Below are 24958 nucleotides of genomic sequence, written 5' to 3' on the forward strand. Positions count from 1 at the left end.
ATAACATGGGAGTCAAGATACAACATATCCCCCTTTGTCCCTAATAAAAAAAAAACAACAGAGAAAGAACAAAAGAGAAGAAATGAGAAAGAGGAGAAATCGAGCAAACAGAACCGTAAAACACCAAAAGAACAACAACAAGAATGAAGTCGAGAGAAAACCCATAAAAGAAAAGCAGCGAGAGATAACAAGAAACAGAAAAGAAAGGAAAGCAAACATATAAACCATCCTCCTTTCTTACACACCAGAGAAGAAGAAAAGAAGCAGTAACGTAAGAGAAAAGAAGGAAAGAAAGTACAACACACAACTCCAAAGCACACCCACTGGCCAGAACAGGAATGAATGGAGTCTGACAAATTAACAGAACACAGGACAACAGGCTGCGCAAACGGAGATAGAGAAAACACGTCAGAAAGGGACAGAAAAGCTCAGAGTCCACAAGAGACAGGAGAAAAAGACTTCAGTAAGAAAACGGAAAAGAAGAAACAAGCAAGAAAGATGAGGAAAAATAAAGGTTCCCCATCTAAGCACCATTATCCTTAAGCAAAAACAAATATGAAATGCAAAGATAACAGTGCAAAAGTAGTAATAAAAATACAATATAAACAGAACATATTTAGCAATGATAGCGTAAAAGACAGTCAGTTAAGTAAAACATAAGCTAAATATGTGAGCAAACAGAGACAGAGGACTGTAGAAATGTAAATGTGATAAACACCACATATGAGTAGATACTCATGACGTATTAGGGTAGAAACCCGTGTAAATGCAAAAGGACTATAACCTTTGCATAACTCCCTTGAAAAAGGGTGAAGCTGACGCACAGGGACTGACAACCTTGCATAGCTCCCAGGAGGGAGGGAGAACAAAATTGTGCACCCCCTACATAGGGTAAACGAACAACAAAGAGAGGTGTCCATGTATGGACAACTGGTGTGGAGCTACCATGCGGTGCACTAATGTGAAGTGAAGATTTGGGTAGGAACCCAAATACATGGGTGGGAACCCAAAACTGTGGGTAGGAACCCGAAACAATGGGTAGGAACCCATAAACATAATGTACAGGGGCTGACACCCTTGCATAGCTCCCAGGAGGGAGGAAAACCAAGTTGCGCACACCCTACATAGGGTAAACAAGTAAAAATGAGAAGTGTCCGTGTATGGACAACATACGTGGAGTTACCACACAGTGCGCAAATGTATAATGAATGTTAGGGTAGGAACCCAAACGCATGGGTAGGAACCCATAACCATAAGTGTGGGTAGGAACCCGAAGCAATGGGTAGGAATCCATGACAAATCTCTATGGATAGAGAAGCACAAAAGATGCAAAACGGACTAAAACCGATGCATAGTTGCTCAGAGTGTAAAGAGATGCAAAAGGAGTAAAACCTAATGCATGATTGCCTTGAACGTAGCAACACAACTTAAGACATAGAACAGTAGCTGTAAAATTAGCAGATGGGACGTAAACCCACTGTTGGCAAATAGGATTACAAACCCATTGCAATCCCAGTGTAGGGGAACAAGAAGCATGCAAAAAGAACAGTAAACAAATAGTAAAAACATTTGTAACAGAAGGAGAAATGTAATGATATGTGTGTCCGTCCTCATGTAACGTAACTGGTGCTATGTAAAGCGCTCTGATACCTGATTTGGTTCGAATCTAGTTCGCGCTATATAAAATTCTACCAAAAAAAAAAAAAAAAAAAAAAAATTAAGAAAAAGGATATAGACTGTTACACTCGCCGGTGAGTGACTACTGACCGGAGTAAAAACTGCCTGGAAAATCCCTTCTGGAAAGGAACATAACAAAGACGTGCCAAGAAACGAAAATGCAATAATATGCTGTAAACAATAAACAACCCCCTGTCACTGAGTACATATTAAAAAAACAATGAAACCTGGCATTTTCCTAGTACGTTTTGCATCCTGACAAAAAAGCAGACAAACTTTAAACTGAAAATCAGAGTAGAAAACCTTAAAGACTATGTAGACTTTGTGACCAAAAGATAGCAGGTGCAGGTGCCGTCGGTGGATAGAAAATCATACAGCACTTTCAGTCAGAAATAGTTAGTTTGAGACATGTAATGGCATCCCAGAAGTAAGGTAAATGAGTGAGGTTGAAACAGGGAAGAAGTTCCAGTCGTGAACCACATTGACAGGCAGGTGTCAAGCATGACAAGGAGAGAGTACCTATGAGGTCACAAACTTGATTGAAGAAAACATGAAACAGGGTGGTTGGCAAACGGAAAGACTTGAATCGAAAACTGTATTCAGCTGAAAATTCGAAGATGCTGCAGTGGTGCTAGATGGCATAGATGTATGACGGTTGTATTTCCAACAGGTTCCGAGCCATAAACACTACTGCAGCTTGATGAAAGATGTCCAGTGCTATATACGGACCAAACACTTAGAGAAGCAGAGCTTGTGACACAAACAACACTTCAGACAGGCAAGAGGAAAGTTCCGAAGCCGTTAACGATGCCACTTCACGTTACTGAATCTTCAACTTGGAGATTAACTTCCGAAATGCGTAGTTGGGAATAAAAACGACCATGGTTGGCAAATAACGTGTAAAGCAGGGCAACACTGTAACAATGGTGCCTACCGCAAGATGGCGGCACGTTAGGTGACGCCGTGCTGGGTGGTTGTAGGCGAGAGCACGCACCCGAATTTCCTTAAACAGTGCGGAAGGGACGGAGAAGGATTCAAATGCGTCACTGAAACTCAGAGAATCAAGGTCAGAGCGCGCGCTGAGCATGGCGCACGTTGTTTTTTCAGTGGCTATTTGACTCCCAACATTCTGTGAAGTGACATCACATGAGGATTCCGCAGAGAGGGGAGGCATAACATGGGAGTCAAGATACAATAAAGTGCTTTCAGTCAGGTATGGTGAGGTGTCTGTCGGATTTCGGCAGAGATTTTTACATCCACACAAAGACGCACACATACTTTCTTATTTGAAATTATTAAAAAATGTTGGTTATTTTTTACAAAAACTTGTATTTTCTGTTACTTATTAACCCTACCAATTCACAATCCTCTCCCTTTCCACTACCCCATAAGTCCCTCTCATGTACCCTCCTTGTCATATAATATATTTTAACATCATATGCCAGCGTGATTGTAGAAAAACTGAAGCTCACTCCCCCGAATCTCACTGACCAAGCCATACCCGTGCAGCGCATGCAGAATTATTGAAATGACAATAAAGACAATTAAAAGACCCAGGGGCATATTATCAAGGGGTTTATCTCCGCTTTTTTGGCTTTAAAAGCCAAGAAAGCGGAGATAAAATTATCTCCCTATTACCAAGCTGTCGCTAACACCAGTTAGTGACAGCTAGTAGAAGATAGCGACCATCTTGGGCCCCGCTTTGCATGTCAGTGATATTTATCACTAATGACATGCAAAGTGGGCGTGCCAAGATGTTAGCGACTGGAAACAGTCGCTAACATCGCTATCTCCTATTACCAACTTTTGGAGATATTCGCGCTAAGCGCGAATATCTCCAAAAGCTAGCACCTGCCCTGAGCAGTTCTTAGCCATGTTATCCAATGGGAGGTGGATAACATGGCTAAGAGCATTAGCTCGGTAATGCATGAATATCGCTGACTTTACAGCGATATTCATGCATTTCGGCCGATTTTTATCGCTTAGGAGATAAACCTTGATAATAGCAAGGCTCCTAAGCGATAAAAATCGCCGCAACACGGCGATAAAATTATTGCCGCTAAGCCAACATAGCGATAATTATCGCTAGTTGTTGGTAATATGCCCCCTAGCCCGCAGACTTCTGTACATCACTCATCTAGCAGATTTCAAACACCAGTAAGATTAGTGTTAAAACTAGTTTCCTGCTCTCTTCTGTCACGCAGGGGTGCGCATTACATTTTCTTGCTGCGTTGCATGACTGATTTATCCCTCGGGCCCGATTCACAGAAGTAATCTGAGGCAAAATCACTTACTACTTTTGGTATTCACAGAAGGCATTTAGTAGTAGTAAAGTTAGGATTTTGTCTTAAATCTGTCCTAAGTCTGTCTTAAGTCTGTCTTAAGTCAAATTTAAGACAAAACCCTAACTGTACTACTTCTAAATGCCTTCTGTGAATACCAACAATAGTAAGTTTAGGATTTTGTCTCAGATTAGTTCTGTGAATTGGCCCCTCTGTGTCTAAAAACAAAAACATGAATGTGTTAGGTAAGTGGAGCTCATGCAAAGCGCGCTAATAAGTTCAGGTTGAGTTTGCGCTATATAAAACTGGAAAAAAAGTTGCATTATTGAAGCGAAGTTTGCCCCTATGAGTAATAAAAGGGCACAGAGAGTGTGACACAGACCCAACAGAAACTCTGTCCCTACAGGTTTAAAAACATGTGCCCAGTACCACAATCATGGGGGTGGGGAGGGACTGAAACGGACGGAGTGAGGAGTATCTAGTTGTCACAGAGGTTAAATCTCACGAAGTGCATCTTTCAGATCTGTCACCGCACAGAAGAGGAAGAGCGACCGTGCATAACATCCGGTAACTGAAAGAACCCCCATCAGAGAGACTTACACCCTCCACCATCGTTTGTTCCACAGCGATCTGGTGCACCCTCGTTGGTACAAAAACCAGTCACTTAATCAATAATAACCACGTGAGGCAACCAATGGCGATTCAAGAACGGCCACCATCGTCCAAGAGGCGGACACCGACCCTCCTGCATCCAGCTGAGGAGGTGTCCAAGAGAAGGTGTCGTTGTGATGAGGTGCACAGAGCCAACTGGTGCTAGGGGAGAGACATGCGCCTCATGCTTGCGGCATTGCCTGGACACCACCGACTCATGAGCCCCTGCACCCTTAGACCTGCCATATGACAAGCTGTGACCCCAGCTTCAGAGGGGGCTGGATTCAGGGTGACGGGCAGGTGAGAACCTGTACCCCTTGCACACCTGTGCCCGCCAACACAACCTGAGACAAACCCCGCCCTCAGTGGACCTTCCTCTTACTTGTAGAAGTTCTTGTTGACCTTCCGCTCGGAGGGGAATCCCATCATGCCACAGATGACGCGGCTGTTCTTGTGGTTCCAGCCCTCATCGCAGATCTGCGCCCAGCCATCTTTGTAGCGGACCTCCACGATGCCCTCGGTGACGGGTAGCCTCTTCTTGGCGCTGGCGACCACCGGCCGCAGCCGCACCTCCTCCACCTGGTTCACTTCAGTCTGCAACAAGAAGGGGGGGGGGGTCATGAGCAACGCTTGGACATCCTTCTCTTCCCGCCATCCCATAGTGCACCAGTGGAAGACCCAGTGAGTGCGGTGGATTCCTATCCCTGAGACCGCGCTTGTGACCGAGCAGCCCCCTTCTACCCTCGGGCAGGATCGCAGACCCTCCACCGAGGCAGGTCCACCAAGAGTGAAGAGCTCAACGCTTCAGGAGTCGAGATCCTCAGGAGAAGGCAGCTCGGCAAACACCCCAACGCCCTGATGAGCAGCCTTTCCCTAGATTTTTAAGAGATTTAAAAAAAAATGTTTTGTGTGTTTTGTGTGAGATGTTTGAACCTTCTCGTTGGGACCCGGATCGTGAGCTCACTGGAAGTCGTCTATTAATGGACTGGAGAGAGCCCATCTGACCTCACCTCTCCTCTCCCCCGACACTGGAGCGGCACGAGCTCTAGGGCAGGATGAACCTACTTCCCCACAGATCATTGAGTCCGAACTGACACGTGTAAGTTACACACGGTGCTTAATTGTAAAATTGAGCAAAACCCACCCATTGTGAACCTGAGTAAGGACAATAGCTGTGTGTTGTGACCAGGGGTGGCCTGCTCTGGCTTCTTCAGGTCCTTCTCGAGTGAGCTGATGTCTAAACATGTAACGTACTTGAGCTGCTTGACCAGCTGTGACCTACTCATGCTCTTCAGGATCCTACTCATGGGACGGGATCTGGCTGCTTGACTAACTGTGATCTGCTCACACTCATTGGGATCCTACTCATGGGAAGGGATCCAGCTGCTTGACCGGCTGTGACCTAGTTGTGCTTCTTGGGATCCTCCTCATGGGACAGGATCTGGATGTTTGTCCAGATCTGACCTACTTGCACTCCATGAGATCCTACTCATCGGACAGGATCTGGCCAGTTGTGTCCTTGACTTGCTCCCTTTCAATCAAGTGAAGCTGCGCATAGTCGACCGAAGCCAAGCATAGTCGACCGAAACCAAGCATAACCGACCGAAGCCAAGCATAACCGAGCGAAGCCAAGCATAATCGAGCGAAGCCAAGCATAATCGAGCGAAGCCAAGCATAGAGGAGCGCAGCTAAGCATAGAGGAGCGCAGCTAAGCATAGTCGACCGAAACCAAGCATAGTCGACCGAAACCAAGCATAACTGAGCAAAGCCAAGCATAATCGAGCGAAGCCAAGCATAATCGAGCGAAGCCAAGCATAATCGAGCGAAGCCAAGCATAGGAGAGCGAAGCCAAGCATAGGCGAGTAAAGCCAAGCATAGAGGAGTGCAGCCAAGCATAGTTGAGTGAAGCCGAGCATTGTAAAGCAAAGCCAAGCATAATCGACCGAAGCCAAGCATAGTCGAGCAAAGCCAAGCATGGTCGAGCGAAGTCGAGCATTGTCAAGCAAAGTCAAGCATAGTTGAGTGAAGCCCAGCATTGTCAAGCAAAGCCAAGCATAGTTGAGTGAAGCCCAGCATAGAGGAGCGCAGCCAAGCATAGTCGAGCGAAGCCAAGCATAGTCGAGCGAAGCCGAGCATTGTCAAGCAAAGTCAAGCATAGTTGAGTGAAGCCCAGCATAGAGGAGCGCAGCCAAGCATAGTCGAGCGAAGCCAAGCATAGTCGAGCGAAGCCGAGCATTGTCAAGCAAAGTCAAGCATAGTTGAGTGAAGCCCAGCATTGTCAAGCAAAGCCAAGCATAGTTGAGTGAAGCCCAGCATTGTCAAGCAAAGCCAAGCATAGTTGAGTGAAGCCCAGCATTGTCAAGCAAAGCCAAGCATAGTCGAGTGAAGCCAAGCATAGGAGAGCGAAGCCAAGCATAGTCGAGCGAAGCCGAGCATTGTCAAGCAAAGCCAAGCATAGTCGAGTGAAGCCAAGCATAGGAGAGCGAAGCCAAGCATAGAGGAGTGAAGCCAAGCATAGTTGAGTGAAGCCGAGCATTGTAAAGCAAAGCCAAGCATAGTCGTCCGAAGCCAAGCATAGAGGAGCGCAGCCAAGCATAGTCGAGCGAAGCCGAGCATTGTAAAGCAAAGTCAAGCATAGTTGAGTGAAGCCCAGCATTGTCAAGCAAAGCCAAGCATAGTCGACCGAAGCCAAGCATAGAGGAGCACAGCCAAGCATAGTCGAGCGAAGCCGAGCATTGTCAAGCTAAGCCAAGCATAGTCGACCGAAGCCAAGTATAGAGGAGCGCAGCCTAGCATAGTCGAGTGAAGTCGAACATAGTCGAGCGAAGCCGAGCATTGTCAAGCACAGCCAAGCATAGTTGAGTGAAGCCAAGCACAGGCGAGTGAAGCCAAGCATAGTCAATCAAAGCCAAGCATAGTCAGGCGAAGAAAAGCATTATCGAGCGAAGACAAGCATAGTCGAGCGAAGCATAGTCGAGCAAAGCCAAGCATAGGCCAGCAAAGCCAAGCATGGGTGAGCAGAGCAAAGCCGAGCATAGTCAAGCGAAGCCGAGCATAGGCGAGCTAAGTCTAGCATAGTTGGGCGAAGCCAAGCATAGTTGAGTGAAGCCAAGCATTGTTGAGTGAAGCCAAGCATGGTTGAGAGAAGTCAAGCATTGTGGAGTGAAGCCAAGCATAGTCAAGCTACGTCAAGCGTAGTCGAGAACTTCTTACCTCAATGATGTTTGGTTCCACAAAGCCCTGGATCCGCTCGTCCTTGCAGACCACCCCAGCATCTTCCTCGTGCGTGCAGTCGCTGTTGCCCCAACCGCGGGAGTTGCAGTCTGTAATGCTCTTCTCGCTGCCACCACATATGACGTTGTCCAACCAGATCCTCCCTAGAGATAAAACAGAAGGGGGTAAGAGGGCAGCGAGTCTCGAGCAGGAGACAGTTCAAGTCAAGCACTCTGGGCTCCACCATCTGGAGATCCTGTGGGACGGACGACCACCGAAGCAAGGTATGCGCAGGCAGTGAGTCTCAAGCAGGAGACAGTTCAAGTCAAGCACTCTAGGCTCCACCATCTGGAGATCCTGTGGAACGGACGACCACGGAAGCAAGGTATGCGCAGACAGTCTTTTGATATTCTTTATTTGCATATAGTGACGTTGTGACGTTGTCACGTTTTCTCCACACATTAGCCAACAGGGTTATGGTGATTAGGGCGCAACTATGTAGGTACAATTGAATTGGTGAGCCAGGAATTTTCCCGGATTCGCGTAACTGGCAGCGGTATCAGCACTATATATTTGGACTTGAGGCTACTAATCTTGACGTATTGGTATTTTATTTTACTACTGCCCTTGAGAATTAGATATTATTGTCCATTTGGCAACACAACTTAATTACATTTGACTGTGTAGTTAGCGATTACAGATCTGTGACTGGTGGCGAGTGTCTGAAAAGTTTTAGTGCTCCGTTCATCATCTCCTTGTGTTTGCATTGCTTTCATGCCACCACAAATTGATTTTGGCTACGCAATAATTTTTATGTTAGCCCACAATTTAGATTTGTGTCCTTTCAAATGTGTTGGTTCTTTATTATTTGCGTTTTGCTGCGCTTTCTCAATTTATTAATGGTGTTACCTTACTACCGGACTCAACCTTGGTGGCTGAAAGCTCTGTCCCGACTGTAGAGTGCTGGCTCGGTCCTCGTGGGGTGAAATGCTAACTTATTTATTTATAAAGTTTTGTATAGTGCGAACATGACCCCGAAGGGTATCAGAGCGCTTCACATTTTTGGAAGGGTAGGAAATAGTAAAGGGGAAATGGCAAAGGGGGTAACAAAGAATATCATATTTAGCTAATACCATACGTACTAGGAAAAGAACAAACATTACTTAATAGGGTATATCAGACAACCCTGAGCTTCACAGTTGTTAGACCAATAAAGAACGTGGTCAGAGGGGCATACCAAAACAGACGAGCCATGACCATTTAGGGCAAGGACTTGTTCATTAGGGTTATTTTTATTTCCGTTTGAAGGCAGCCCTGGAGGAGATTCTACGGACTTCCGGTGGGAGAGAGTTCAAGATCTTCGGGCCGAGCCAGAGAATGTTCTGTGCCTCGTTCTCTTTTTGCAAAAAGTACGAGGTTTCAAGAGGAGAGAGTTTGCACTTCTTGATGGTCTGCCCCCTCCAGATAGTTCCAGCTTTTGATCTCGGCAACTGGGGTTTTGAAGTGGAGGGCTTTTTTAGCCAAGCAGGCAATCTCTAGCTGTATTCTTGCTTCGTAGGGAAACAAATGTTGAGATCTTAGGGCTGGGGATGTGTGTGAATTTCTTTTTGTAGCCGTAATCAATCTGGCAGCGGCATTCAAGGAAGCCCCAAGTGGGGCCAAGGTATATTTGGGGAGGCCACAGAGCGTTGCGCTGCCATAGGCCAGCCTCAGCAGGAGAAGCGCTTGAACCACCTGCTTGAGGTCATCTTGTGGAAGGAATAGTTTGAGATTTCTAAGAATCCTCATCTGGTGGTCAGCACCCTTGCACATCTTACTAATATGTTCTTCATGTTCAAGTGCGTGTCCAGGGTGATTCCGAGAGGATGTATGACTTTACAACGCACACTTTTACAACGCACACCTTTACAACACATTTTTTACAACGCAACATCCATTACAACGCATTCCATTACAACGCATGCCATTACAACGAAATTTAAAAAACTACATTTACAACGCATTCCATTACAACGCATACTACATTTACAATGCATACCATTACAACACATTACATTACATTGCATGTTTGGTAAGTATTGGATAGTGTAGGGGTAAAATTTACTATTCTAACTCCAGGGGGTGCAACAGTAGGGTAAGTGTTGGATAGTGTATGGGTAAAAATTACTATTCTAACTCCAGGGGGTGTAACAGTAGGGTAAGTGTTGGATGGTAATGTTATGCGTTGTAATGGTATGCGTTGTAATGACTGAGTTGTAATGACATGCGTTGTAGTGGTGTGCGTTGTAGTGTCATGCGTTGTAATGGTTGCGTTGTAAATGCATGCGTTGTAATGGATGTTGCGTTGTAAAAGTTTCGTTGTAATGGTAGTGCGTTGTAAAAGTTGCGTTGTAAAGGTTGTTTCCCTTCCAAAAGGTTTAGCTGAATCAAGGACGGGAGGAGAGCAGTTGAAGGCATTGAGGTGTTTCATCCAGAGGTCTATCTTGGGGGTGTGATTAGGAGGAGATATGAGAAGGAATTCCGTTTTGGTGGTGTTGAGCAAGAGGTGGTTCTCAGTTAGCCAGTTTGGGGTGTTCGTCAGGGTAGAGTTGGGTGAGGTGAAGTCTTCAGATTAGGTGATTTTCAGGCTAAGTTGCGTGTTGTCGGCATACATGTGAAAAAGAATGTACATGGAGTTTAGTACATTCGCCAGCGGTTCCAAGAATATATTAAAGAGTATTGGAGCTAGGGCAGACCCTTGTGGGACCCCACGGAGACTGTAGAGGGCTGGGATAGGGATTGATTCACGATGACTCTTTGGGCTCTATTGTGAAGGAAGGACGAGAACCATCGCAATACCAGACTGGAAAGGCCCGTCCTGTGTTCCAGAATGGATAAGAGGTTGTCGTGACTAACAGCATTGAACACAGAACAAAGGTCAAGGAGGATCAGGAGGCAGGATTCGTATAGGTCTAGCATAATGTGAGTGAGCGCCGATTCCGTGCTGTGACCACTCCAAAAACCAGATTGATGTTGGAAATTCTCAATGTGCGTGTAAAGTTGCGATTGTACGCATTTTTCTAAGAGCTTAGCCAGAGTAGGGATGTTGGAGATGGGGAGAAAGTTGCTGCGATCAGATCTGTCTGCATTAGGTTTTTTAAGAATGGGTGGGACCTGAGCTGCTTTTAGGCATTCAAGGATCGTGCCTTGTGACAATGAAGCTCTGACAATCTTTGTCCAACGGGGGATGAAGGCATCCTTGATTTCTTTGAAGACAGTCGGTGGCAGCGGGTCGCTGAAGTGATTAGATGGGACGATACTAAGAAGGCTTTTGTAAATGTCTGTCACTGAGGGGAGTGAAAGTACACCAGGTGGCCTTGTTCTTGGTGCTAAGACTAAGTGGCTCGAGCCTCTCGGATAGAGCAGAAGGAGACGCAATCTCGATTGATGGAAGAAGGGCCTTCTTAGATTCAATGTCAATACTGATGAGTTTTGTTTTTTCCATAAAGAAAGCATCCAGCTCGTCGCATGAAGGAGAGCCGTCTCCTGAGTCAAGGTGGTTGGGTGCTTTCGCTGATTGTTGTTTGACAATGTCAAAAGGTTTCTTGGGGTGAGTACCCCCTCGAGTACCCCCAAACGGGTGAGATGGTCTCCGCTGTGACTAGATACAGGAGGCTGACACTTTTGTGCACCTGGTTAGGAAGTCCTGTGAGGGTGGTATAATCTATTCTTTATTTTAAGTTTGTAAATAAATCCACCGGATGCGTTTAATCTGGGATAATGGGAATGTTGCTGTAATGCATTTACCAGCCGCGCGAGTCTGATGCGGTAATACGGGAAGTTTACTTTGAGAATTACGTACTGGTATTGGCATGAGAATAGTACACAGTGGACTCTGGTGAAGTGAGCGTTGGTCACTAATCACTCATATCGATTTCTATGTAGCGCGTTTCTGATCAGTCATTACAGCACATGGAATGAGTGCTAGTTTTTCAGTCTTTGCTTGTAGTTTTCCCCTATTCCAAGATAGCGCGTCTGTGGGGCGCTGGCTGGGGTTTTGTTGCATACATTGGGGCATATGTACGAGCCCCTATCGCCACCACAATGTCACTTTTACCGACGTTGTGGTGGGCATTCCACTGCAACACCCATTGTATTTGACGCTGCCCCCTGTGTTCAAGGGTGGCGTTCATAGGAGGCAGCGCCAAAATTAAGACCAGGAAAACCCTGGTCTTAAGTTGGCGAAACAAGGAAAAATCCTGTGCCCACCAGTGGTTATCAGCCGAGCCTTATGAAAGTTATCAGAATCTCTTAGGCGTATGGGTAACTGGTTAGATCTTGGGAGTCTGCTACAGTAGTAAGGTGCAATGCTCAGATGGACTCATAGTTACTTCATACGGAATGCAATATATGCACTCAGGCGAGTTGGGAGCTTTGACTATATCGACGTTGTGCTATTATTTATTTTTTCACTTTGAAGCACTCACAAGTCCCTGACGTCTAGTACTCTGATGTCTGGGAATCCTTGACTATGCCTCCCCCTCCTTTTCTAGTTCTATTTGGATTTAGACACTTGTGGTGATTATGGTGAGAATGACCTGGGTGACAGCTGAACTTGTACTAAATGTGATGTCATTCAAACGTACATAACTTGTCATTTTAGCCCTGATGAAGTCTGGTGGCGTATTAACCGTATAAGACGAAACACATGTTGGCTAAAGTGTGGATACTTCAAAGCACTAAATGCAAATGAAGGATGTCACAAGATTGAATGCAAAGGCGCTTCGCGTGGATTGTTACGAGTCTCCTTTAGGTTTTGGACTTTGTTCCCACTGGAGAAGACTTGGTGGCTTTTCTTTATCTCCGAGCACCCGAATATATTGCAATTAACTCATTATATTGCCTTGCCAAATTGTGTCTACAGAGTGTGTACACGCCATATCATTCAGCTGCCGGTGTTTCTAAAAAATACAGGCAGACAGTGACTGGGACAGAAGGGCAGGATGCTAGGAAAGTGCTTGAAGTGCAAGGGAAGAAGGGATCAAAGTGCCAATGGAGCAGGGTTTTATATGTATACATTGTAACGACGCTCTGACTTTGGCTCCGGTGAGGTGTTAGTGCCCTGCAGGGGGTGGAACACCCTCAACATGGAACTCACGGTGTCCATGTAGGGGAAGAGAATGAAAGAAGGAGGGCGCGAAGGAGAGGGAACATGGCGCCCAGCTCACCACCGCCAGTGCACTTGACGCTCAATGCCATGTACCCCAGAGAGGCTCCAGTGGGACGAGTGGAGAGATGGAGGCAGAGTGGGTGTCCAGAGAGTACGCCCCGCCTTGGTACCACTTATACTGATGATGGGAGGTCCTCAATGTGTGCACGAGTACATGTGAGAACATGCCCTGGAGGGCCGGAGGAACCCCTGCTGAGATATGTGTGACACGGGTTATGTACGAGAGCTGAGCCGTTGACCCAGGGACATAGAAATCATGGCTGAAGAGATTTATGTGTGAGGAGAAAAGGTATGGATTCATTATAATTTGGACTGGTACGATTTCCTCAAGATGTATTATTGTGTCTCCTGGGTTTTACTTTCGTTTTGGACACCCTTGCCATTATTACTCCTCGTCATACACGACCTACCATCAACTTTTGTTTTCTTTCTCTGCCAAGGAGTTGAGTTACTCTTACATCCTTCAATGACGGTGGTAGGAGAAGTTATTTGGACTACTACCTCTGGAACATTGGTAGTTTTTTTTATGCTTATCTACTCCTTTTGAATATTTGTTTTTTTGAATGAATGGGGAGGATATTTAATTTCCTAGAGCATCTGATCTGGAAATTGGTTGTCATCCTTATATGAATGTATGTCCCTATTAATATGGGTTTCCTCTTTTTCCCTTAGAGAAATAGTCTCCTACAAATTTCTTCCTGAGTTGAGGGATTCCAAAAAGGGATGTACCCACTTTCTTGGACACCCACCTTGAGTGAACGGCAGGACGGCGAACAGAATCCTTTCCTCGTGTTTTTACCCCTTGCCCCCTTTTCCACGGGTGTTTTACCACTCACAGCTGCCTTACTAACTAAGAGTGGAGGGTAAAACTCTCAGCGAGAGGAAGGATCATCTCCATTCCCGCAGTACCTGGTTTCAGGTGAGTGAACCTGGCAACATATGAATTAGGACCCATGGCGCCCTTGCTACGCTGCTGTGTTTACATTAGGACCTATGGCGCCCCTGCTACGCTGCTGTTGTTGCATTAGGACCCATGGCGCCCTTGCTAGGCTGCTGTGTTTACTTTAGGACCCATGGCGCCCTTGCTACGCTGCTGTTGTTGCATTAGGACCCATGGCGCCCTTGCTACGCTGCTGTTCTTGCATTACAACCCATGGCGCCCTTGCTACGCTGCTGTTCTAGCATTAGGACCCATGGCGCCCTTGCTACGCTGCTGTTCTAGCATTAGGACCCATGGCGCCCTTGCTACGCTGCTGTTCTAGCATTAGGTCCCATGGCGCCCTTGCTACGCTGCTGTTCTAGCATTAGGACCCCCGGCGCCCCTTGCTATGCTGCTGTTCTTGCATTAGGACCCATGGCACCGTTGCTACCCTGCTGTTATTGAGTTATGACCCATGGCGCCCTTGCTATGCTGCTGTGTTTACATTAGGACCCCTGGCCCCCTTGCTATGCTGCTGTTCTTGCATTAGGACCCCTGGCCCCCTCCCTTGCTACGCTGCTGTGTTTACATTAGGACCCCTGGCGCCCTTGCTATGCTGCTGTTCTTGCATTAGGACCCCTGGCGCCCCTTGCTATGCTGCTGTTCTTGCATTAGGACCCATGGCACCCTTGCTACGCTGCTGTTCTTGCATTATGACCCATGGCGCCCTTGCTACACTGCTGTATTTACATTAGGACCCCTGGCGCCCTTGCTATGCTGCTGTTCTTGCATTATGACCCATGGCCCCCTTGCTACGCTGCTGTATTTGCATTAAGACCCATGGCGACCTTGCTACGCTGCTGTGTTTACATTAGGACCCCTGGCGCCCTTGCTATGCTGCTGTTCTTGCATTAGGACCCCTGGCGCCCTTGCTATGCTGCTGCTCTTGCATTAGGACCCCTGGCGCCCTTGCTATGCTGCTGTTCATGCATTATGACCCATGGCGCCCTTGCTACGCTGCTGTGTTTACATTAGGACCCATGGCGCCCTTGCTATGCTGCTGTGCTAGCATTAGGACCCATGGCACCCTTGGTACGCTGCTGTGTTTATATTAGGACCCATGGCGCCCTTGCTACGCTGCTGTATTTACATTAGGACCCGTGGCGCCCTTGCTACGCTGCTGTGTTTACATTAGGACCCATGGCGCCCTTGCTACGCTGCTGTGCTAGCATTAGGACCCATGGCACCCTTGGTACGCTGCTGTGTTTATATAAGGGCCCATGGCGCCCTTGCTACGCTGCTGTGTTTACATTAGGACTCATGGCGCCCTGGCTACGCGGCTGTTTTGCATGAGGACCCAATGCGCCCTTGCTACGCTGCTGTGTTTACATTAGGACCCATGGCGCCCTTGATATGCTGCTGTGTTTACATTAGGACCCATGGCGCCCCTGCTACACTGCTGTGTTTGCATTAGGACCCATGGCGCCCTTGCTACTCTGCTGTGTTTACATTAGGACCCATGGCACCGTTGCAACACTGCTGTGTTTACATTAGGACCCATGGCGCACTTGCTACTCTGCTGTGTTTACATTAGGACCCATGGCACCCTTGCTACGCTGCTGTTCTTGCATTAGGACCCATTGCGCCCTTGCGACTCTGCTGTGTTTACATTAGGACCCATGGCACCCTTGCTACGCTGCTGTGTTTACATTAGGACCCATGGCGCCCTTGCTACTCTGCTGTGTTTACATTAGGACCCATGGCACCCTTGCTACGCTGCTGTTCTTGCATTAGGACCCATTGCGCCCTTGCGACTCTGCTGTGTTTACATTAGGACCCATGGCACCCTTGCTACGCTGCTGTGTTTACATTAGGACCCATGGCGCCCTTGCTACTCTGCTGTGTTTACATTAGGACCTATGGCGCCCTTGCTACGCTGCTGTTCTTGCATTACAACCCATGGCGCCCTTGCTACACTGCTGTTCTTGCATTAGGACCCATGGCGCCCGTGCTACGCTGCTTTTCTTGCATTAGGACCCAATGCGCCCTTGCTATGCTGCTGAGTTTTTATTAGGACCCATGGCGCCCTTGCTACGCTGCTGTGTTTATATTAGGACCCATGGCGCCCTTGCTACGCTGCTGTGTTTACATTAGGACCCATGGCGCCCTTGCTACGCGGCTGTTCTTGCATTAGGACCCAATGCGCCCTTGCTACGCTGCTGTGTTTACATTAGGACCCATGGCGCCCTTGCTACGCTGCTGTGCTAGCATTAGGACCCATGGCACCCTTGGTAGGCTGTGTTCATATTAGGACCCATGGCGCCCTTGCTACGCTGCTGTGTTTACATTAGGACCCGTGGCGCCCTTGCTACGCTGCTGTGTTTACATTAGGACCCATGGCGCCCTTGCTACGCTGCTGTGCTAGCATTAGGACCCATGGCACCCTTGGTACGCTGCTGTGTTGATATTAGGACCCATGGCGCCCTTACTACGCTGCTGTGTTTACATTAGGATGCATGGCGCCCTGGCTACGCGGCTGTTCTTGCATTAGGACCCAATGCGCCCTTGCTACGCTGCTGTCTTTACATTAGGACCCATGGAGCCCTTGATATGCTGCCGTGTTTACATTAGGACCCATGGCGCCCCTGCTACGCTGCTGTGTTTGCATTAGGATCCATGGCGCCCTTGCTACTCTGCTGTGTTTACATTAGGACCCATGGCACCCTTGCAACGCTGCTGTGTTTACATTAGGACCCATGGCGCACTTGCTACTCTGCTGTGTTTACATTAGGACCCATGGCACCCTTGCTACGCTGCTGTTCTTGCATTAGGACCCATTGCGCCCTTGCGACTCTGCTGTGATGACATTAGGACCCATGGCACCCTTGCTACGCTGCTGTGTTTACATTAGGACCCATGGCGCCCTTGCTACTCCGCTGTGTTTACATTAGGACCCATGGCACCCTTGCTACGCTGCTGTTCTTGCATTAGGACCCATGGCGCCCGTGCTACGCTGCTTTTCTTGCATTAGGACCCAATGCGCCCTTGCTATGCTGCTGAGTTTTTATTAGGACCCATGGCGCCCTTGCTACGCTGCTGTGTTTATATTAGGACCCATGGCGCCCTTGCTAGGCTGCTGTGTTTACATTAGGACCCATGGCGCCCTTGCTACGCGGCTGTTCTTGCATTAGGACCCAACGCGCCCTTGCTACGCAGCTGTGTTCACATTAGGATGCATGGCGCCCTTGCGACGCTGCTGTGTTTACATTAGGACCCATGGTGCCCTTGCTATGCTGCTGTGTTTACATGCGGACCCACGGCGCCCTTGCTACGCTGCTCTGTTTACATGAGGCCCCATGGCACCCTTGCTATGCTGCTGTTCTTGCATTAGGACCCATGGCACCCTTGCTACGCGGCTGTGTTTGCAGTACGACCCATGGCGCCCTTGCTACTCTGCTGTGTTTACATTAGGACCCATGGCACCCTTGCTACGCTGCTGTGTTTACATTACGACCCATGGCGCCCTTGCTACTCTGCTGTGTTTACATTAGGACCCATGGCACACTTGTTACGCTGCTGTTCTTGCATTAGGACCCATGGTGCCCTTGCTCATCTGCTGTGTTTACATTAGGACCCATGGCACCCTTGCTACGCGGCTGTGTTTGTATTACGACCCATGGCGCCCTTGCTACTCTGCTGTGTTTACATTAGGACCCATGGCACCCTTGCTACACTGCTGTGTTTGCATTAGGACCCATGGCGCCCTTGCTACGCCGCTGTGTTTGCATTAGGACCCATGGCGCCCTTGCTACGATGCTGTGTTCGCATTAGGACCCCCGGCGCCCTTGCTATGCTGCTGTTCTTGCATTAGGACCCCTGGCGCCCTTGCTATGCTGCTGTTCTTGCATTAGGACCCCTGGCGCCCCTTGCTATGCTGCTGTTCTTGCATTACGACCCATGGCGCCCTTGCTATGCTGCTGTTCTTGCATTACGACCCCTGGCACCCTTGCTATGCTGCTGTTCTTGCATTACGACCCATGGCGCCCTTGCTATGCTGCTGTTCTTGCATTATGACCCATGGCGCCCTTGCTATGCTGCTGTTCTTGCATTAGGACCACTGGCGCCCTTGCTATGCTGCTGTTATTGCATTACGACCCCTGGCGCCCTTGCTACGCTGCTGTTCTTGCATTAGGACCCATGGCGCTCTTGCTACGTTGCTGTGTTTGCATTAGGACCCAAGGCGCCCTTACTATGCTGCTGTTCTTGCATTAGGACCCATGGCACCCTTGCTACGCTGCTGTGTTTACATTAGGACCCCTGGCGGCCTTGCTATGCTGCTGTTCTTGCATTAGGACCCATGGCACCCTTGCTACGCTGCTGTGTTTACATTAGGACCCCTGGCGCCCTTGCTATGCTGCTGTTCTTGCATTAGGACCCCTGGCGCCGCTTGCTATGCTGCTGTTCTTGCATTATGACCCATGGCGCCCTTGCTACACTGCTGTATTTACATTAGGACCCCTGGCGCGCTTGCTATGCTGCTGTTCTTGCATTAGGACCCATGGCGCCCTTGCTATGCTGCTGTTCTTGCATTACGACCCATGGCGCCCTTGCTACGCTGCTGTTCTAGCATTAGGACCCATGGCGCCCTTGCTACGCTGCTGTTCTAGCATTAGGTCCCATGGCGCCCTTGCTACGCTGCTGTTCTAGCATTAGGACCCATGGCGCCCTTGCTACGCTGCTGTGTTTACTTTAGGACCCCTGGCACCCTTGCTAAGCTGCTATTCTAGCATTAGGACCCATGGCGCCCTTGCTAGGCTGCTGTGTTTACTTTAGGACCCCTGGCGCCCTTGCTACGCTGCTGTTCTTGCATTAGGACCCATGGCACCCTTGCTATGCTGCTGTTCTTGCATTAGGACCCCTGGACCCCTTGCTACGCTGCTGTGTTTACATTAGGACCCCTGGCGCCCTTGCTATGCTGCTGTTCTTGCATTAGGACCCATGGCACCCTTGCTATGCGGCTGTTCTTGCATTATGACCCATGGCGCCCTTGCTACGCTGCTGTGTTTACATTAGGACCCCTGGCCCCCTTGCTATGCTGCTGTTCTTGCATTAGGACCCCTGGCCCCCTTGCTACGCTGCTGTGTTTACATTAGGACCCCTGGCGCCCTTGCTATGCTGCTGTTCTTGCATTAGGACCCCCGGCGCCCCTTGCTATGCTGCTGTTCTTGCATTAGGACCGATGGCACCCTTGCTACGCTGCTGTTCTTGCATTATGACCCATGGCGCCCTTGCTACGCTGCTGTGTTTACATTAGGACCCCTGGCCCCCTTGCTATGCTGCTGTTCTTGCATTAGGACCCCTGGCCCCCTCCCTTGCTACGCTGCTGTGTTTACATTAGGACCCCAGGCGCCCTTGCTATGCTGCTGTTCTTGCATTAGGACCCCTGGCGCCCCTTGCTATGCTGCTGTTCTTGCATTAGGACCCATGGCACCCTTGCTACGCTGCTGTTCTTGCATTATGACCCATGGCGCCCTTGCTACGCTGCTGTATTTACATTAGGACCCCTGGCGCCCTTGCTATGCTGCTGTTCTTGCATTATGACCCATGGCCCCCTTGCTACGCTGCTGTATTTGCATTAGGACCCATGGCGACCTTGCTACGCTGCTGTGTTTACATTAGGACCCCTGGCGCCCTTGCTATGCTGCTGTTCTTGCATTAGGACCCCTGGCGCCCTTGCTTTGCTGCTGCTCTTGCATTAGGACCCCTGGCGCCCTTGCTATACTGCTGTTCTTGCATTATGACCCATGGCGCCCTTGCTACGTTGCTGTGTTTACATTAGGACCCATGGCGCCCTTGCTACGCTGCTGTGCTAGCATTAGGACCCATGGCGCCCTTGCTACGGTGCTGTGTTTATATTAGGACCCATGGCGCCCTTGCTACGCTGCTGTGTTTACATTAGGACCCATGGCGCCCTTGCTACGCGGCTGTTCTTGCATTAGGACCCAATGCGCCCTTGCTACGCTGCTGTGTTCACATTAGGATGCATGGCGCCCTTGCGACGCTGCTGTGTTTACATTAGGACCCATGGTGCCCTTGCTATGCTGCTGTGTTTACATGCGGACCCACGGCGCCCTTGCTATGCTGCTGTGTTTACATGAGGCCCCATGGCACCCTTGCTACGCTGCTGTTCTTGCATTAGGACCCATGGCACCCTTGCTACGCAGCTGTGTTTGCATTACGACCCATGGCGCCCTTGCTACTCTGCTGTGTTTACATTAGGACCCATGGCACCCTTGCTACGCTGCTGTGTTTACATTACGAGCCATGGCGCCCTTGCTACGCTGCTGTTCTTGCATTATGACCCATGGCGCCCTTGCTACGCTGCTGTAATACATTAGGACCCCTGGCGCCCTTGCTATGCTGCTGTTCTTGCATTATGACCCATGGCCCCCTTGCTACGCTGCTGTATTTGCATTAGGACCCATGGCGACCTTGCTACGCTGCTGTGTTTACATTAGGACCCCTGGCGCCCTTGCTATGCTGCTGTTCTTGCATTAGGACCCCTGGCGCCCTTGCTTTGCTGCTGCTCTTGCATTAGGACCCCTGGCGCCCTTGCTATACTGCTGTTCTTGCATTATGACTCATGGCGCCCTTGCTACGTTGCTGTGTTTACATTAGGACCCATGGCGCCCTTGCTACGCTGCTGTGCTAGCATTAGGACCCATGGCACCCTTGGTACGCTGCTGTGTTTATATCAGGACCCGTGGCGCCCTTGCTACGCTGCTGTGTTTACATCAGGACCCGTGGCGCCCTTGCTACGCTGCTGTGTTTACATTAGGACCCATGGCGCCCTTGCTACGCTGCTGTGCTAGCATTAGGACCCATGGCACGCTTGGTACGCTGCTGTGTTTATATTAGGACCCATGGCGCCCTTGCTACGCTGCTGTGTTTACATTAGGACTCATGGCGCCCTGGCTACGCGACGGTTCTTGCATTAGGACCCAATGCGCCCTTGCTACGCTGCTGTGTTTACATTAGGACCCATGGCACCCTTGATATGCTGCTGTGTTTACATTAGGACCCATGGCGCCCCTGCTACGCTGCTGTGTTTGCATTAGGACCCATGGCGCCCTTGCTACACTGCTGTGTTTGCATTAGGACCCATGGCGCCCTTGCTACTCTGCTGTGTTTACATTAGGACCCATGGCACCCTTGCAACGCTGCTGTGTTTACATTAGGACCCATGGCGCACTTGCTACTCTGCTGTGTTTACATTAGGACCCATGGCACCCTTGCTACGCTGCTGTTCTTGCATTAGGACCCATTGCGCCCTTGCGACTCTGCTGTGTTTACATTAGGACCCATGGCACCCTTGCTACGCTGCTGTGTTTACATTAGGACCCATGGCGCCCTTGCTACTCTGCTGTGTTTACATTAGGACCCATGGTACCCTTGCTACGCTGCTGTTCTTGCATTAGGACCCATGGCGCCCGTGCTACGCTGCTTTTCTTGCATTAGGACCCAATGCGCCCTTGCTATGCTGCTGAGTTTTTATTAGGACCCATGGCGCCCTTGCTACGCTGCTGTGTTTATATTAGGACCCATGGCGCCCTTGCTACGCGGCTGTTCTTGCATTAGGACCCAATGCGCCCTTGCTACGCTGCTGTGTTCACATTAGGATGCATGGCGCCCTTGCGACGCTGCTGTGTTTACATTAGGACCCATGGTGCCCTTGCTATGCTGCTGTGTTTACATGCGGACCCACGGCGCCCTTGCTATGCTGCTGTGTTTACATGCGGACCCACGGCGCCCTTGCTATGCTGCTGTGTTTACATGAGGCCCCATGGAAGCCTTGCTACGCTGCTGTTCTTGCATTAGGACCCATGGCACCCTTGCTACGCGGCTGTGTTTGCATTACGACCCATGGCGCCCTTGCTACTCTGCTGTGTTTACATTAGGACCCATGGCACCCTTGCTACGCTGCTGTGTTTACATTACGAGCCATGGCGCCCTTGCTACTCTGCTGTGTTTACATTAGGACCCATGGCACACTTGCTACGCTGCTGTTCTTGCATTAGGAACCATGGTGCCCTTGCTCATCTGCTGTGTTTACATTAGGACCCATGGCACCCTTGCTACACGGCTGTGTTTGTATTACGACCCATGGCGCCCTTGCTACTCTGCTGTGTTTACATTAGGACCCATGGCACCCTTGCTACACTGCTGTGTTTGCATTAGGACCCATGGCGCCCTTGCTACGCTGCTGTGTTTGCATTAGGACCCATGGCGCCCTTGCTACGATGCTGTGTTCACATTAGGACCCCTGGCGCCCTTGCTATGCTGCTGTTCTTGCATTAGGACCCCTGGCGCCCTTGCTATGCTGCTGTTCTTGCATTAGGACCCCTGGCACCCCTTGCTATGCTGCTGTTCTTGCATTACGACCCATGGCGCCCTTGCTATGCTGCTGTTCTTGCATTACGACCCCTGGCACCCTTGCTATGCTGCTGTTCTTGCATTACGACCCATGGCGCCCTTGCTATGCTGCTGTTCTTGCATTATGACCCATGGCGCCCTTGCTATGCTGCTGTTCTTGCATTAGGACCCCTGGCGCCCTTGCTATGCTGCTGTTATTGCATTACGACCCCTGGCGCCCTTGCTACGCTGCTGTTCTTGCATTAGGACCCATGGCGCTCTTGCTACGCTGCTGTGTTTGCATTAGGACCCAAGGCGCCCTTACTATGCTGCTGTTCTTGCATTAGGACCCATGACACCCTTGCTACGCTGCTGTTCTTGCATTAGGACCCATGGCGCCCTTGCTACGCTGCTGTGTTTACATTAGGATCCCTGGCCCCCTTGCTACGCTGCTGTGTTTACATTAGGACCCATGGCACCCTTGCTATGCTGTTGTTCTTGCATTAGGACCCCTGGCCCCCTTGCTACACTGCTGTGTTTACATTAGGACCCCTGGCGCCCTTGCTATGCTGCTGTTCTTGCATTAGGACCCATGGCACCCTTGCTACGCTGCTGTGTTTACATTAGGACCCCTGGCGCCCTTGCATGCTGCTGTTCTTGCATTAGGACCCCTGGCGCCCCTTGCTATGCTGCTGTTCTTGCATTATGACCCATGGCGCCCTTGCTACACTGCTGTATTTACATTAGGACCCCTGGCGCCCTTGCTATGCTGCTGTTCTTGCATTATGACCCATGGCCCCCTTGCTACGCTGCTTTATTTGCATTAGGACCCATGGCGACCTTGCTACGCTGCTGTGTTTACATTAGGAGCCCTGGCGCCCTTGCTATGCTGCTGTTCTTGCATTAGGACCCCTGGCGCCCTTGCTATGCTGCTGTTCTTGCATTAGGACCCCTGGCGCCCTTGCTATGCTGCTGTTCTTGCATTATGACCCATGGCGCTCTTGCTACGCTGCTGTGTTTGCATTAGGACCCATAGCGCCCTTGCTACGCTGCTGTGTTTGCATTAGGACCCATGGCACCCTTGCTACGCTGCTGTGTTTACATTAGGACACCTGGCGCCCTTGCTATGCTGCTGTGTTTACATTAGGACCCCTGGCGCCCTTGCTATGCTGCTGTTCTTGCATTATGACCCATGGCCCCCTTGCTACGCTGCTGTATTTGCATTAGGACCCATGGCGACCTTGCTACGCTGCTGTGTTTACATTAGGACCCCTGGCCCCCTTGCTACGCTGCTGTCTTTACATTAGGACCCCTGGCGCCCTTGCTATGCTGCTGTTCTTGCATTAAGACCCCTGGCGCCCTTGCTATGCTGCTGTTCTTGCATTAGGACCCCTGGCGCCCTTGCTATGCTGCTGTTCTTGCATTATGACCCATGGCGCCCTTGCTACGCTGCTGTTCTTGCATTAGGACCCATGGTGCCCTTGCTACGCTGCTGTGTTTACATTAGGACCCATGGCACCCTTGCTACGCTGCTGTGTTTACATTACGAGCCATGGCGCCCTTGCTACTCTGCTGTGTTTACATTAGGACCCATGGCACACTTGCTACGCTGCTGTTCTTGCATTAGGAACCATGGTGCCCTTGCTCATCTGCTGTGTTTACATTAGGACCCATGGCACCCTTGCTACGCGGCTGTGTTTGTATTACGACCCATGGCGCCCTTGCTACTCTGCTGTGTTTACATTAGGACCCATGGCACCCTTGCTACACTGCTGTGTTTGCATTAGGACCCATGGCGCCCTTGCTACGCCGCTGTGTTTGCATTAGGACCCATGGCGCCCTTGCTACGATGCTGTGTTCGCATTAGGACCCCTGGCGCCCTTGCTATGCTGCTGTTCTTGCATTAGGACCCCTGGCGCCCTTGCTATGCTGCTGTTCTTGCATTAGGACCCCTGGCACCCCTTGCTATGCTGCTGTTCTTGCATTACGACCCATGGCGCCCTTGCTATGCTGCTGTTCTTGCATTACGACCCCTGGCACCCTTGCTATGCTGCTGTTCTTGCATTACGACCCATGGCGCCCTTGCTATGCTGCTGTTCTTGCATTATGACCCATGGCGCCCTTGCTATGCTGCTGTTCTTGCATTAGGACCCCTGGCGCCCTTGCTATGCTGCTGTTATTGCATTACGACCCCTGGCGCCCTTGCTACGCTGCTGTTCTTGCATTAGGACCCTTGGCGCTCTTGCTACGCTGCTGTGTTTGCATTAGGACCCAAGGCGCCCTTACTATGCTGCTGTTCTTGCATTAGGACCCATGGCACCCTTGCTACGCTGCTGTTCTTGCATTAGGACCCATGGCGCCCTTGCTACGCTGCTGTGTTTACATTAGGATCCCTGGCCCCCTTGCTACGCTGCTGTGTTTACATTAGGACCCATGGCACCCTTGCTATGCTGTTGTTCTTGCATTAGGACCCCTGGCCCCCTTGCTACACTGCTGTGTTTACATTAGGACCCCTGGCGCCCTTGCTATGCTGCTGTTCTTGCATTAGGACCCATGGCACCCTTGCTACGCTGCTGTGTTTACATTAGGACCCCT

General features: G+C 49.9%; 1 protein-coding gene across 4 annotated transcripts in view; it reads right to left on the reverse strand.

Moving 5' to 3' along the window:
* Nucleotides 1-24958, reverse strand: part of LOXL3 (lysyl oxidase like 3) — a 377140-nt gene that overhangs the window by 237767 nt on the left and 114415 nt on the right. For all 4 annotated transcript variants that reach the window (XM_078678827.1, XM_078678825.1, XM_078678824.1 and 1 more), the window contains exons 3-4: nt 7824-7987; nt 4993-5204 (exon numbers count right to left, since the gene is read on the reverse strand). In XM_078678827.1, the coding sequence (XP_078534953.1) occupies nt 4993-5204; nt 7824-7987 (376 nt within the window). The remainder of the gene's footprint in view (nt 1-4992; nt 5205-7823; nt 7988-24958) is intronic.

The sequence above is a fragment of the Lissotriton helveticus genome, chromosome 2_2 (genome assembly GCF_964261635.1).
Source record: "Lissotriton helveticus chromosome 2_2, aLisHel1.1, whole genome shotgun sequence".
Classification (NCBI taxonomy): domain Eukaryota; kingdom Metazoa; phylum Chordata; class Amphibia; order Caudata; family Salamandridae; genus Lissotriton; species Lissotriton helveticus.